This window comes from Rhincodon typus, chromosome 15, assembly GCF_021869965.1.
Source record: "Rhincodon typus isolate 14 chromosome 15, sRhiTyp1.1, whole genome shotgun sequence".
In the NCBI taxonomy this organism is placed as follows: domain Eukaryota; kingdom Metazoa; phylum Chordata; class Chondrichthyes; order Orectolobiformes; family Rhincodontidae; genus Rhincodon; species Rhincodon typus.
Window position 1 is genome coordinate 53,445,719 of NC_063346.1, and position 16,395 is coordinate 53,462,113.

Genomic DNA, 16,395 nt, shown 5'->3' on the forward strand with positions numbered 1-16,395 from the left:
CCTCTGATGCTGCTTGGCCTGCTGTGTTCATCCAGTTCTACACCTTGTTATCTCAGATTCTCCAGCATCTGCAGTTCCTAATATCTCTGGACCAATAGTAGAGTCCCCAGACTTTGAAGAAGATTAGTGTGATTAATTCTGTCGAATGCTGCAAGGAGTTTGAACATGTTGAGAAGGATAGTTCATTATAGTCACAATTGTACTTCCTGTGGCTTTGATTAGGAGCATTTTGGTGATGTAGGAGGGTTGGAAACCTGACTGATTGAAGAAATAATTGTAGGAATGCAGGATATGATTTGGAAGATAACAACATACATTGACCCTGAAGATGAAAGTGAGATCAGAGATATGGTAATAGTTTACAGATCAAAGGAGTCAAGCATTTTTAAGGAGGTGAAATGGTGACCGCAAATATGAAGCCAGGAAGGAAAGTTAAGTGGTCAGCAGTTCTTGGGAGCAGAAGGTTGGTCTCATGGAAAATATGAGCATGAAGAGGACATTAGGAGAAATGCATTGAAACTAGAGTACTATTCACATTACACAAGTGCCAGGCGATGACCATCTCCAACAAAAGACAATCCAGCCCTTGCCCATTAACTGAATAGCATTACCATCACTGAATCCTTCACTATCAACACAATGACCAGAACCTGAACTTGACTAGCCATATAAACAGTGTGGCTACAAGAACTGGCTAGAGAGTTGGAATCCTGCAGCAAGTAACTCACCACCTGACTCCCCATAGCCTGCCCATGACCTACAAGGCAGAATTCAGGTGTGTGATAGAATACTCCATACTTGCCTGGATAGGTGTAGTTCCAATAACATTCAAGAAGCTTGACACAATCCAGATAATGCACCCCACTTGATTGCCAACACACCTACTCCTTCCACCACTGATGTTCAATAGCGGCAGTGTGTACCATCTACAATAAGCACAGCAGAAATTCACCAAGGCTCCTTCGACAGCACCTTCCAAACCCAAGGCCTCGACCAACTAGACTGGCAAGGGCAGCAGATACATGGGGACTCCACCAGCTGCAAGTTCTCCTCCAAGTCAATCACCATTCTGACTTAGAAATATATCAGTGTTCCTTCAGTGTCACTGGTTCATACACCTGGAACTTCATTCCTAATAGTATTGTGGGTTTACCTACAGTAAATGCAGTGATTCAAGAATCAGCTCACCTTTGCCTATCCCTTGATGCCCTTGAAAAGGCAATAAACTCTGGCTCAGTCAATGAATTCCATGAAAGAGGTTCAGGACTAGGTCAGTGGATGGCCTTGGGGTTAGTTTGACTTGGTAAGTGTGGGAATGGGGGAGATTTAGTGGCACATTTTTTTTTATATAGTTACCAACTGTCAAATTGAGGAACTTTGGGATTAAGTGTAGTTGTAGGAAGAATGTTTGAATTCTACCTGGTTGCTGTGGTACATAGTTGTGTGGAAATAAGATTATTGGTTGTATTGGTCTTGCATCTCCTGGTCCACTATTACTGACCAAGTGCTTTTCTCAATCTTCTGGTACCTTCAGGAACTCCCAGTGGTGAGTTTTATGGAGTCTCTGATTTTTTTTTTTCAGATAAACTCTGCTTCAACACATTCTTCAACTTTGAGGACATGCAGGAAATCACCAAGCATTTTGTCGTGTGCCATATCGATGCTCCAGGTCAGCAGACAAATGCCTCGCAGTTTCCTTCAGGGTGAGTCCCACTGACTTATTGTGTCAGTCCACATCAGCTTAAAATTCTTTATTCAGTCCCATAGTGTATAATAGAGTGAAGTTGTAGTTCAAAATAGCCCAAACATCTCTCTCCAGATTTCATAACATCCACTCTCCTCTCCTATGTTCTAGTTGTAATATCCCTTAGGGTATCTGTTTTCCATGTGTAACCCATCTGAACCTCTTGATTTGACACCTCTTGTGAGTGACTCCCAAGTTTCCTTCATTTGTATTAACTCTTTGGTGTAAGAGTCATCGGCAAGATCTGGTATTTATTACCTTTGCCTATTTAGAAGGTGGTAGTGGGCCTTCTTAAATAGTTCTTGTGGTATAAGCCTTCCTAAAATGCTGATAGGTGCTGAGTTCCAGGATTTTCACCCAGCATTGATGAAGGAACGAGGGTATCTGACCACATTAGGATGATCAGTGACTTGAAAGAGAACACAGATGATGCTGTGGCATTATGGTGCAGGTGGTGGTATAGTGGCAATATCACTGGACTAGTAACCCAGAGATCCAGACCAATGCTGTGGATTTGAAATTCCCCACAGGAGCTGGGGGAATTTAAATAAATAATACATCCGGAATATAAACTAATCTCAGCAAGGTGTCGTGGAACTACTGCCGACTTGTAAAAACTCAACTGGTTGACCAGTTAGAGAAGAAAAATTTCCATCCTTTCATGGTCAGGCCTACAAGTCATTCCAGTTTTACAGTAATATGGCTATCTCTTATCTGCCTTCTGCAGTGACCTAACAAGCCACTCAGTTCAAGGGTAATTAGGAATGAACACTAAATGCTGGACCTGCTGGGAACACACACATCCCATGAAAAAACAAAGGAAACAAAGTAGTGCGGACCACATTCTTTTCCTGGATATTCATTACTTTATGTATGTAAACTATCTGAACACCATGATTGTGGCCTGTAATTAACTCACATTTTATGAATGAAGCCCATGGTTAGATTACCAAGTTGTAGTTATGCAATGACTGTCACTTTTGTTATACACTAGACACTGTAAACTGTGCGTCAACGTACGTTACAACTCCGGCTGCCTATCCAAACTTTGCCTCTGTTGCCAGTGATACACTGTCCCATATGCCATTCATTGGTTATCTATTGGAACACGTAGCACGTGCAAAGTTACCAGCCTCAGTGAAGTAGGATTTTTGAGTTTTGGACTATGCTGTTGGCAGTTTGTGATGCCAAGTCCTATGTAGTATAGTTTTTTATGGGTGGGATTGTCCCAGTGCCTCACATTAACTTTGGCAGAGAGTCAATTTATAACCAAGTGAAATAGCACCTATGATATGTTAAGCTATTTCTCCAGAATATCTACGGGAGAAGATCAAGCCAGTTCATGTGGAACTTCTGTTTCTATCCACTGTTAAGTGTCTGTCTCCTGATTCCTGTCACCATGGTTGTCTCAAATTCCTCCATCTATGCTATTTGATGTATAGAAAGTATTCTTGTCACTAATTGCTTTTACACGTTGTGTCTTTTACACAGGTACCAGTTCCCGACCATGGACCAGCTGGCTGCTATGTTACCAAGTGTGGTTCAACATTTTGGGTGAGTTGTCCTATATTAACTGTCTTCTTGTATACAGTATCATTTAGCCTGGAGTCCACTAACTTTAATAAACATTACATATTGATAAACACTCAGTATCTACTGAATGCTATAGGCTGGTGTTAGTGTGGAGGTGAGGGTGCGTTGAGTAGGGATTTCTGGTTCAGAGTTAGGAAACCTGGAGGAACAGGGTCATCGGAGTAAATCTGGAATTCAGAACCAGGAAAGATTGGGGAGGCCACAGTCGGCCAGTGAGTTGTTTTCAAAGTAGGAACAAACTCTAGAAAATGGGAGGTGGCTGGGCAAAGATTGGATTCATGCATCATCAGCGAGGCCGGTGAAGGCAGAGATCGAGAAGGCTGCAATGGGGACAGTCAGTGTCTAGAGCAGTTAAGATGCTGGAGTTAGGACAGTCCAGGCTAATACTGGGGGTGAAGGTCATACTGTGTCACAGGGTATCCCATCACCATTTGTAAATGAAGGAGTAAGTAGGATCTTGTAGGTAACTAGAGAGGCTCTTACTTCCTGGATCCAACAGTTCTCACCTCTCTTTAGCCACTGGGTTGTGCGAGACCCAGAAACTAAGCTAACCAGAAGTAAGTGTATATTGGTTTGTAAATATTAATAACATGGTTAATTGCAATTAAATTGCAACCTGCCTTCTGCGAATGTGTTGGGTGTCTGCTGTCACTTCCCCTCTAGAAAACTGGAAGTGCTCAGGCTAAGTTTAGTTTCAGACTTCTGATATTTTAACTTCCCACCCAATCCAGACCATTTTTGTGGTTACAGTTGCCAACTTTATGTTGCTAAGCACCCAGGTTCTCTAAGTAGCACTAGAGCCTAGTATGTAATGCTACTTCTTCAGGTTCTCTGTGATCCCTTAACTCTTCAGAATGTGCAGAATGCATCCGACTAGATCAAGAGTTGTTGAGATTCCCAATCATAACTGTCCCCTGTGAGGTCACCAATCTTTTTCCAGCTCTTAACCAACATAGATTCATAGAGCGTGGAAACAGACCCTTCGGTCCTACTCATCCATGCCGACCAGACATTCCAATCTGACCTAGTCCCATTTGCCAGCATGTGGCCCATATCCCTCTAAACCCTTGCTACTCATATACCCATCCAGATGCCTTTTAAATGTCGTAATTGTACTAGCCTCCGCCACTTCTTCCGGCAGCTCGTTCCATTCACACACCAACCTCTGCGTGAAAAAGTTACGCCTCGGGTCCTTTTTTAAATCTTGCCCCTCTCTCCTTCAATTTATGCCCTCTAGTTTTGGACTGTCCCATCCTAGGAAAAAACACCTTGGCTATTCGCCCCTTCTAATGCCCCTCATGATTTTATAAACGTCTATAAAGTCACCCCTCAGCCTCCAGTGTTCCAGTGGAAAAAGCCCCAGCCTATTCAACCTCTCCCTATAACTCAAACCCTCCGGTCCTGCAAAATTCTTGTAAAAATGTCCTGCATCCTCTCAAGTTTAACAACATGCTTCCTATACAAGTGTGGCCGGAAATGTACGCTGTAACTTGACAAAGCACAGATTAGAAACTGAATGTTCAAGGCCCCATCAGTTAGAATTTCTGCTGTCTGGTCATGTTCATAATGGTCGTTTTGTAATGAATTGTGTTCCACTGGAAATTGGGTTCAAGGCCAATGTGTTACCTTGTGTAACTTATTTTCAACTTCATATGATAAACTGTTGCACATGGAACCGTTCCATAGGAAATAGCTTTGGGAGTATGGCATTTAAACCCTTGAGTTGTTTTGTCATTCTATTTGATCATGGCTACTTTGTACCTGAACTCCATTTACTTCCATTGCTCTATATACCTAATCATAATATAATGTTAGCAGCCCTCCACTTCTGTGGCACCTTACCTGTGCCAAGTTCCTTGTTACCTCCTCCCTTTCCTCCCTCAACAGCCTGGGATTAACCCCATGCAGACAATTTGATTTATCTACTTTAAGGCTGCTAAACTCATTACTTAGCCATTGTTGATTGACCTTTTTAGAGTTTTGCATCTTAAGGAATGTATAGTTGCTACAAGTGATGTAATAGTTCTTTAAAGACTATCCATTGCCTACGTACGGTCATACCTTTTATTGAATTATCCCAATCCAGCATAGCCAATTTGTGCGTCATCCCTTCATAATTTCTCTAATTCAAATGTAATGCCCTTGCTTCAGAATGGACTACATCACTTTCAAACGTAGAATTTTAAATTATTGTATTGTGATCAATCATCCCTAAAGGTTCTTTTATAACAAGATTGTGAATTAGCCCTTTTTCATTACTTAATACTGGGTATAAAATAATATATCCTTTATTTGACTCCTCTACATACTGCTTTAAAAACATCCCTAAAATTCTGAAAACTCATTCTCCAGCTTTAGTGCTTGGTCAGTTCACCCAGTCTATGTGCAGGTTGAAGTTGCCCTTGCTACGTGCTTCTCTCACTTCCCCTGATTAATACTAATTGGGTAGATTTCCTTCCCTAAAGGACATTAATAAACCAGATGGGCTTTTAATACAATCAGCAATGGTTTTCTGATCACCAGCTATTAATTCCAGATTTAATTAAATTTAAATTTCACCATCTGCTGTAGTGGAATTTGAACACACGTCCCAAAGTATTAGTCTGGGCATTTTGATTACCAGTCTATTTGATGCTATCACTATGACGCCACCTCCTGTAAACCTTTTTAATGTAATAAAATTTGATCCATAATGCTGTCTTGCTTTAACAACCTAAAGGAAAAATTCAATGGGCTGATCAAAAGCTTGCTCAATGAGTGGGTTTGAAGGAGCATATTAAAGGATGAAAGAGACTCCTAGAAGTTTAGAAAGGAAATGCAAGAGATTAGAGCCTTAACATCTGAAGTTACAGCTATGAGTTCTGAGGAAGGGTCACTGGACCCGAAACGTTAACTCTGTTTTTTCCATCACAGATGCTGCCAGACCTGCTGGGCTTTTCCAGCAACTTTGTTTCTGTTACAGCAATGAGTGATGGATTGAATAAAACTGAGAGTTCACAAGAGGTCAGAGTTAGAGGAGTTCAGATATTTTGAATGTTTGCAAGGATGGAGGAGATTACAGAGATAGGAAAGGTGCAAGGCTAGAGAACTTCAAACTAAATGAGCTGAGACCGAATTGGGTTTAGACTATGCTATAGAGGTGATAGATGATCTTCTGATGGCATAGATATGTTCTTGAAAGTTCAGTTTGGGGCAAAATATGATATCCTATTGGTCTTGTTCAGCCTCTGTTAGTTGCCATGGAGAGGTATGAAATCAATCATTAGGGAATTGCGTTTTTGGTGAGGACTCAAGACAACAGCTTCTCCAATACTGGATGTTTGAGAAGCTGTCACAGAAGTTAGAGAGAATGGAGGAGCTGAGAGTGGTGAGGAGGAGAAGTAGTCAGATAGAGCTGAGTGTCCTCAGCATATATATGGAAACTAATGCTGTGTTTTCAGATGCTGTCATTGAAGGGAAGCATGCAGATGAGAAATTTAAGGGGATGAAGTGATAATGTTGTAAACCTCTATTTGGAAAAGGAAAAAAGCAGGAGCCAGTCTCCTTCCCATATAGGTTCATGGATAGTATTTTTTTACGACATAACTGCTGCTCTATATGCCTTAATTTTATAGCAATGCAGGCATTTGATACATTAACACCAAGAATAGATCCATTGGAAACATCATCAGTGGTAACAGTGTGGCAGCAAGAAGATAAATCATTACGGGCGATTCTTTGACAATGGATAGATAAAAATGGAACCAGAGGATAAAACTAAACTCTCTGTATCCGGATGTGCATAACATTTGAAACAAAACAAAGAACTGCGAGCTTAAATATGAATAAATAAGTTGAAGCTGGTCTCCATTGCAGAGACATGACTGCATGGCGACATGAATTGTGACCTGAATCTTGAAAAGTGTGGGGCATTGAGGTAGGCCAAGAGCTAGGAACAAGTGGAAGGGGGGCTTTTTTATTTAATGACGGTATTGGCACAATAGAGGGGGATAACCTAAATTCAGGAAACCAATTTGGAAACAGTATGCTAAAGATAGGAATGATAGAAGGAAGAAGGGGAATTTGAGGACATGAAACATTGAGCTAAAGTGAATTAGCAAATTAAGTTGAAGTATAAGTAGGAGAGGTGTACAGGCCTTTAAAAGTAACCACGTGGGAGGGGGGAGCATAAAAGAATAAATCATGAGAACTTGTCGGGAAGGCCTGGCAGTAATTATGGGGGATTTTAATCCATATATCTACTAGAAAAGTCAGATGGGCAGCGGTAGCTTCAATGAGGAATTCACATAACGTTCTCAAGAGAGTTACTTAGAATAGCCTGTTTTGGAGCCAACCAGAGAACAGGCTATACTAGGCAGTATTGTGCAACAAGACAGGATTAATTAATGGTCTCATAGTGAAGGTGCCCCCTAGGCATTAGCGACCATAACAAGATTGAATTTTACTTCCAGTTTGAAAGAAAAAGGTGTGAGTCCAAGACTATTTAAAAAAAAAATAGGGTAATTATGAAGATATGAAAACAGTGCTAGTTGAAATTAATTGGCAAATTAAAGGATAGGGCAGTAGAGATGAAGGGAATATTGCAGAATAAATAGATTTACACTTATTCCAAAGCATGAGACAAAATTCAAAGAACAGCGCCACCATCTGTGGTTAACTGGAAGTGTTGACATAGTGTCAAACTTAAAGTAAAAGCATGTAATTGTGCAAAGACCGATGACAGGCCGGAGGATTGGGCAGAATCTAAAAAACAGAAAAGAACGATGAAAAACTTAAGGAGGGGGAAATTACAGCATGAGAGAATGCTCACGAGAAATGTAAAAACAGAGAAAGTGTTTCTACAAATATTGTAAAAAGAAAAGAGTTCACAAAGTGATTGGATCTATAGAAAGTGGGACTAGAGAATTAATAATGGAAAAAAAGAAAATGGCAAATGAATTGAACTACATTTTGCATCAGTCTTCACTTTAGAGGATACACGCAACATTCCAAAATCAGCAATAAATCTGGAAATGGAAGTGAGGCAGGAACTTGAGGAAACTCTTAACCACCAGAGAAGTGGTACTGAGTAAATTATTGGAGCTGCAAGCTGATAATTGCCCAGGCCCTGATGCACTTCATTCTAGGGTCTTGCAAGAAGTGGGTAGTGAGATAGTCAATGCATTTGTTTTAATTTTCGAAAACTTGCTTGAATTGGGGTGTGGTCCCATTAGATTGGAAGGTTGCAAATGTAATTCCTCCATTCAGAAAAGGAAGGAGATGGAAAGCAGTAAACTACAGGCCAGTTAGCTTAACACCAGTCAAAAGGGAAAATGTTAGAAGCTATCAAGAAAGAGATCATAGCGGGGAACTGGTTGATGTACTTTCCCAAGATTTCCAGAAGGCATTTGATAAAGTGCCTCATCAAATGTTATTGCAGAAAATAAAAGCTTATGGTATAGAGGATAGCATATTGGCATGTATAGAAGATTGGCTGGCAAATACAATGTAGAGTTGGCATGAATGGTTTTTTTAAGTTAGAAAGATGTAACTAGTAGGTGCGCCATAGGGATCAGTGCTGAGATCTCAAATCTTTACAATTTAAATAAATGACTTGGATGAAGGGATTGAAGGTATTGTTGCCAAGTTTGCTGAGAAGTTGTGAAGAGGACAAAAGAGACTACAAACCGGTATCGATCAGTTGAGTGAATGGCTGATAACGTGAAAAATATATATGGGAAATTTTGAATTGTCCATTTTGGCAAGATGGATAAAAAACATATTATCTAAATGAAGAGAGATCAGAGAGCTCTGGGATGCAGAGGAATCTGTGTCCTGGTGATTGAATCAGAAAAAGTTAGTATGCAAGTACATCAAGTGATCAGGAAAGCTATAATTTATTGTAGGAGAAATTGAATACAAAAGTCGTATGTTTCAGTTATGCAGAATGTTGGTAAGACCATCTCTATTGGTCACCTTATTTAAGGAAAGATGTAGATGCATTAGAGGAGGCATTTAAGAGAAGACTAACCAGACTAATAACTGGAACAAGTGCTTTGAATTATGAGGAAAAGTTGAACAGGTGAGAATCGTACTTGCTGGATATTAGAACAGTAAGAGGTGACTTGATTGAAGCATAAGATCCTGATGGGTCTTGGCATAGTAAGTGCAGACAGTAAATCTACTTTTATGGGAAAATTTAGAGGTGGAGGTAAGTGTTTTAAAGGTGGGATCACTTTTTTAAAACAGATTTAAAAACAGCCTAAATGAAGGCTCCAACACAGAGGACACGGTAGAGGCTGGATTTGAGTTCACACCCTATGTCAGTATTATTCCATTGCAGCAGTCAGCATAGGTCTCAATCTTTAGAGTTTCAGACAATTTTAAAACATGGCTGTGTTTGCTGACATTAACTAGCACGGTCCAGGCCTGCCTTCCCTCAAAGCCCCTCCCACTTTAATTTTATTGCTACAGATGGTGTGCCTGACCCTCATGGTGGGAATTGTCAACACAATAAAAATTCCCACTCACGAAGCTGAAAGCATTTCTTTGGGTAGGAATTGGCACAAAGGGCAAGTTGTTCGGGTGAAATTGGATGGAATGAAGAGACCGAGAGGGGTGAAGAAAAAGCAAGAGGATAAAATGTTTTTGCTTGTTTCATGGGACAGGAGGATAAGATGCATTTAATTGGGGCGGCATGGTGGCTCAGTGGGTTAGCACTGCTGCCTCAGGTAACTGCCTGTGTGGAATTTGCACATTCTCCCCTTGTCTGCATGGGTTTCCTCCGGGTGCTCCAGTTTCCTCCCACAGTCCAAAGATGTGCAGGTCAGGTGGATTGGCCATGCTAAATTGCCCATAGTGTTCAGGAATGTGCAGGTGAGGTGGATTAGCCCTGGGGAACACAGGGTTGTGGGTCTGGGTCTGGGTGGGATGCTCTTTGGAAGGTCAGTATGGACTCGATGGGCCAAATGGCCCGCTTCCACACTGTAGGGATTCTATGATTTTGTCTTTTTTTGTCCTCCTTTTCTTTCCATAATTGAGTAAGTTTTAATTTTGCTTTCTTATTTTTATTTCTTTTTCCTTTTCAAGTAGGTCATATTATGTTCCCTCCAGACCCTCTGTCTGTGAAGTCCAATTTTTAAATAACCAGCAACATATTCTCTTTAGGGTTATAAACTAGAGAGTAGTTTATTCAAACTTTCAAACCTGGGGGATAAATTTCACAATTCCTGTTAGGAAGGGGAAAAGGCCAAACCCCTCTGATAATTAAACTAAAACACAAGCCGCAATCTGCTATGATGGGATTAGAGGTTCCCTTCTAATAATTGTCCTCGAAACACCCAAAGAAGCTCACCTTTCTCCTTGAAATCTATTAAAAGGGTGGTTAAAAGAAAGAAAATCCCTGATCTCCAGTTTACAAGTAACAAGAATCAATTTATTTATTTAACACAACAATGAACAAATTAACAGAATTACTAACAAACCGACAATTCCCCCTTAGACTGCTAACTACTTCCTAACTTATAAATTCTACTGGAATACTGTTCAAATAAACACAAGTCCCACCTAATAAACCCAATTAATAAGAGAACAATGAATTATAACTTAATCTCTCCAAGTTCGAACAGACTGTCTTCTGGAATATTCAGTCATCTCCGCTGTCTTCACAAACACCTTTCTTCTGCTAATTCTGCTGTCAGGAATGTTTTATCTCTATAATTTCTTCAATGAGGACTTTGAGCTAAAATACCATGGTACCTTTGATTAATTAGATGGGTTTTCTCTGAGAGCTGAATGGTGCTAACCCTGCAGGTGGTAGCTGGTTCGTCTGGTTTTCCAAATGCCCTTGTCTTTTATACCCGTAATTACTAATCAAATTCTTGATTGGTTTCAGGTTGTCAACACCATCAGATTTAAATTCAATTCGTTTTCTGTATCTAGGTGCTTTGTTTAAATTAATTGGCCAGCTTCAAACTTCTTGTCTTGGAAAAAGTGCTGTTTGGCTGTTCTATACAAAATGTTTACATTCGGGCACTCTCTGTGCACCTGCATTTATAAACTTCCAGGCACAGACAAAGCTCAAGATCTTAAAGGGACCACGGCATTCTTTCCCCACGATCATTTTTACCAATAAAAGCATATAAGGAAGAAAGAGGAATAAAAAGAAATTACAATTTCAAAAAGGTTTGATTTTAAAAAATGTAGGTATTAATTCATATGAGTCAGTAAAGGTCCTTGAAGTTGGTTGGTCTAGCAGAATTCCTTTTTTGTAGGAGCTCAGATGCAGGGACAGTAATACGATTCTCATAGACTGAGAATTAGTTCACTTACCAGCGAAATACAGGATTATTCCCGGAAATTGAGTTTCGAGAGAGATTGATATTAGAGGTGGGATTAAGATGAGCATGAAGCTGGTTGTTATCTATTGAGGTTAAAAAGCAGTCTGGGAAGTGTTCAGAGCTATATAATTAAAGATCTTCTAAATTTTGAAGTTTCAGTTGTGACAGGGTTCCTTTTTTAAATTATTTAAACTAATTCAAATTAACAAAGTTAAGTTTTTTTTTATGTCTCTTGTCAAAAACCAATATTTGCTGTAGGAGTTTGCTGTAGACTGTTAGCACCAGTTGAGCCATGATGATTTTTGATTTCCTTTTGTTTAGAGCTGGTCACAGAGTTCCTTTGTATGAGTTTCACTAAACTGCTCATGCAAATGGGAGATGTGAGATTCCCAAAAGATAATGAGTTAGCTTTTGTTCTGGCAGTTGCTGGAAATTTCTAGAAGCCGCCATCTTGTCCATTCTGTGTTCAATAGCACCCATTTTAAATCCATCAAGAATGCATTTTTAAAGTTAAAGAAAACAGTATAGTTTGAAAGAACACAATTCTGTTTGTGTCGTGTGGACATGACACTTATCAATGGTACTTACTGAAGTTAGTATAATGGATCACTCCTGTAAGGTGGTTATACTGGATGGGATGCAGACACATGTGCATAGGATTGGTCAGGTACTTCCTGGCATAATGGATTATCACCTGGATACATGCCAAGTATGCAGCTATGCAGCCCAAATGCATGTGTGCCTTTTGGATGGTGACCTGGCCACGTGATCTTGCATGTATACAGACATAGCAGACCAGGTATTTTACATAATTTATTTGAATACTGATGTCTTTTTTCCCTGTAGATTTAAAAGTGTTGTTGGGATTGGAGTGGGAGCTGGAGCCTATATCCTTGCCAAATTTGCTGTGAGTGTCCTATCATTTCTTTGTAGTTGACAAGATGTGTTCCAGGGATTTGTAAAATTCACTTACAATTAAATTATTTCGTTTTATTTGTTCCGTCTTTCCCATCCCCATTTCTCACAGCCAGGTAGCGAGCCAGCATCACTGTCCTGACTAGGATTAGTGGCTAACAGAAACTGAAGATTGAACCTAGGTATTCCTGGTCTATACTCCTGACTGTAGGTCACCGCATTCATCAGTAGACAGGGAAAGGACTGTGACCCTATTTGAAGAAGATATATCACTGTTAACTTGGTGTTCTCCTGCAGTTACATACTGTCAACTGTTCTACTGCCATATTAACCAATGTGTAACACAGCTTCAGCCCAAGGTTATACTGTGTTACAAAATCCCAGCAATGGGCTGTCATGTTTATGATTCACTTGTAGCTTTGTTTATGGAATTGGTAAAAGTATTCCATTTGCTCTGGTGAATGGTTAGAATTCTGCTCTTCACTCTTATCCCAATCAGAAAACTTTCTCTCTCAGGTACTGAATGAGTCAGTCACTGGCCATTTTCAGCACATTTTGTTTTTTAAATTATGTTTTGCATCTCATAACGAAGTATGATAGGTTAGCTTGCTGAATTATATGGTCACCCTCAGTGCCTTTCTATGTGCCAGTTGAAATCATGCTATGTGGCACTAGTAACAAATGGTTTTGTATAAAATTCCTTGGGGTATGTTACTTACTTTGAGTAGACTAATCCCTTTTTAAAATAGTGGACAAAGCAACTTCAGACAAATGTGTTATTTATTCCTTCGTATATTGCTGCTAATTTTATTTAGTTCTCAAGCTCTGAGTTCATGCAAATGGGACTGGTTTAGTTTGGGAAACTTGGTCAGCGTGGACGAGTTGGACTGAAGGACCTGTTTTCGTGCTGTATGACTATGACTCCATGATTCTATAACTCCGTTGTGTTGGTGTCACCTGTTGAGCTGATATTTCCCTTTTGTTCTGATGTCTCCAAGTCTGGCTTGACTTTCTATCACACTAACCCCTCTTTGTCATGTTAGACTCTCTCTACCACATTGGATTCACTTAACTGTCCTTCTTTCCTTCAGCTGATTTTCCCAGATATGGTTGAGGGGATGGTCCTCATCAATATTGACCCCTGTGGAAAGGGCTGGATTGACTGGGCAGCAACAAAGGTCAGTGGTGGTAACCAGTGAACCGAAACTAGTAGTGTTATTAATTATTATCTTGGTCTTTGATCAAGCTAGTCCAGAAAGGAGGAGTCGGGGCATTCTGAAATTCTGTCAGGATCATTGGAATTTAAACCGAGGGCTTTAGGTGTTTTTTTTATACATTAGATTCTAGTCTGAGACTCATTCACCAATATCTATTATTCTAATGACGGGCTGAATATTTGCTCCCAACTTGGAACATTTCACGGTTGTGCAAACTCAACCTGAGAGTAAGAGCCCCTGAAGCTGGATTTTTTGTTTGTAGGTGACAGGAGTTCCCTGGCAATCAGGCTGGGTGACTCCAGAGCAAGTGCGGAGGCAAGATGGGTGGAAAACATGGTTTGTTGATCAGTCATTGTGATGAAATTTTTAAGAAAAGCAATAAAGCAAAAAAACATCCTTCCAGTCCTTACCCCTCACAACCCAAAACACTCGCCAAGCCCCTTTCATGCCAACTATGCTACATCAAGCTCTCTATCCACTGCTTACATCCTCCATCTAACTAATGTTGAGTTGAAAGTTCCAAATTTCTATCGCTGTCTTTATTTCTTTCAAAACCATTAATTAATAACACATCGTAACATTTATCTTCCTTCAACTACAAATTCCCTATAGCCTGAAACACTTAATTGAAGATCATAAATGTTTGGAACAAAAAACGTGGGAAATCGTAGCCTAACTTGGTAGAGTCTATAAGTACTTGGAGCTTTCCTCTACTTCCTCAGAAGGCTAAGGAAATTTGGCATGTCATAAAAACTGCCAACTTTTTATAGATGCACCATAGAAAGCATCTTATCTGGCTGCATCACAGTGTGGTATGGCAACTGCTGTCGAGACTGCGAGAAACTGCAGACAATTGTGAAAGGAGCCCAGTCCATCACGCAAACCGGCTTCCCATCCATTGACTTCATCTATACTTTCTGCTGCATCTGGAAACCAACCAACATAATTAATGACCTTTCCCGGTTATATGCTCTTCCACCCTCTTCCATCGGGCAGATGACATAAAAGTTTGAATACACGTGTGAACAGATTCAACAACAGCTTCTTCCCCACTGTTATGAGACTTTTGAATGGACTTCTTAGATGTTAATGTTGATCGCTCTCTGCACCTTCTCAACAGCTGTAGCACTATATCCTGCACTCTGTTCTGTTACCCTCATGCACTTGTATAGTACAATCTGCCAGTAAAGTTGTTAAGACAACACTTTTCACTGTACCTGTGTACACATGACAGTAATAAATCATATCACATTTTAAAACAAAGTGTGAAATGGCAGATATCCTACTGTGATGGTGGGAGTTTGTGAAATCAGTCATGCAATTTAATCTAGTCATTGTAGCCTTCAGATTTATGTCAAGAAGACAAGGTGAAACAGCAAACTGACCTCCCCAAAGGGCACCTGTCACCCCCAAAGGTATCAAAGGGCAGCATGGTGGCTCAGTGGTTAGCACTGCTGCCTCGCAGTGCCACCCACCCTTGGCCAACTGTCTGTGTGGAGTTTGCACATTCTCCCCGTTTCTGCGTGGGTTTCCTCCGGGTGCTCCGGTTTCCTCCCACAATCCAAAGAAGTGCAGGCTAGGTGGGTTGGCCATGTTAAATTGCCCGTTGTGTTCAGGGATGTGTAGATTAGGGGGTAGGTCGAGGTGGGATGCTCTGTGTGTCGGGGTGGACTTGTTGGGCCGAAGGGCCTGTTTCTACACTGTAGGGATTCAACAATTCTATGACTGTTTATATGCCTTACCTCTCTGAGGTACCCTGTTTATCTAAGTGAATCCACAAAGTTAAGACCTACTCCTCCCAGGTATAGTCTAAGCATGACTTGTTTCAGATACCCGTGTTACCAAATCACATAGGAGTGAAGGCAACTGCTGATTTCTATGGGCAACTATTTCCTTAAAACGCTCATGTGTGGAACCCAACCTGCCCCATTCTGGCCTCCAAGAAAATGGTATATGCTGTTTTTGGGGACAGGAGTTCTAATTTGCAGGCTTACTTGTCACCTTTGCAAAGAACTTTTCCATCATTGCAAAAAATGCAGGCCATTGAGTAATGGATACCTAGGAGTGTATTAATACCCAGGCTGGCATCTAATCAAAGGGATCAGATGGTTTACGTATTATGGTAAATGTTGTAAGTTCCTTCAGAATCAACAGTCTGAATGAGTGGTTCTTTTTCAGTTTTCAATGTAGAGGAGTTGGAAGTTCACATTTATGGCCTGTCTGTAACTTTTAGCTTGGAGTTAATGTCAATATGGGATGGAGGAGTGGGGAATACATGGAGACGAAGGAACGTGGAGTCAAACTTATTGCTGCTTTGTTTTTGTTGACAGCTCTCAGGTTTGACCAGCTCACTTCCTGACACCGTCCTGTCGCATCTCTGCAGTCAGGTAAACAGATATTTCATGAGAATCAGTGGCCCTGCCATGTCAGCTGATAACCTAATAGAAAAGCTTCTTCATTGTAATGCAGTAAAGATGGGACAGGTTGAAAGATGGTGGCCCAGACACTGGATTGTCAACATCTGATTATTGATTTTGGTTTAAAGAAACTGCTTTAAATGTTATGTAGATAACAAGGTGTAGAGCTGGACGAACACAGCAGGCCAAAT

General features: G+C 40.5%; 1 protein-coding gene across 6 annotated transcripts in view; it reads left to right on the top strand.

Moving 5' to 3' along the window:
* The window catches only part of ndrg4 (NDRG family member 4), a 156,300-nt gene that overhangs the window by 108,863 nt on the left and 31,042 nt on the right, over positions 1-16,395 (top strand). For all 6 annotated transcript variants that reach the window (XM_048605742.1, XM_048605744.1, XM_048605743.1 and 3 more), the window contains 5 exons: positions 1,583-1,703; positions 3,236-3,298; positions 12,502-12,562; positions 13,662-13,748; positions 16,118-16,174. In XM_048605742.1, the coding sequence (XP_048461699.1) occupies positions 1,583-1,703; positions 3,236-3,298; positions 12,502-12,562; positions 13,662-13,748; positions 16,118-16,174 (389 nt within the window). The remainder of the gene's footprint in view (positions 1-1,582; positions 1,704-3,235; positions 3,299-12,501; positions 12,563-13,661; positions 13,749-16,117; positions 16,175-16,395) is intronic.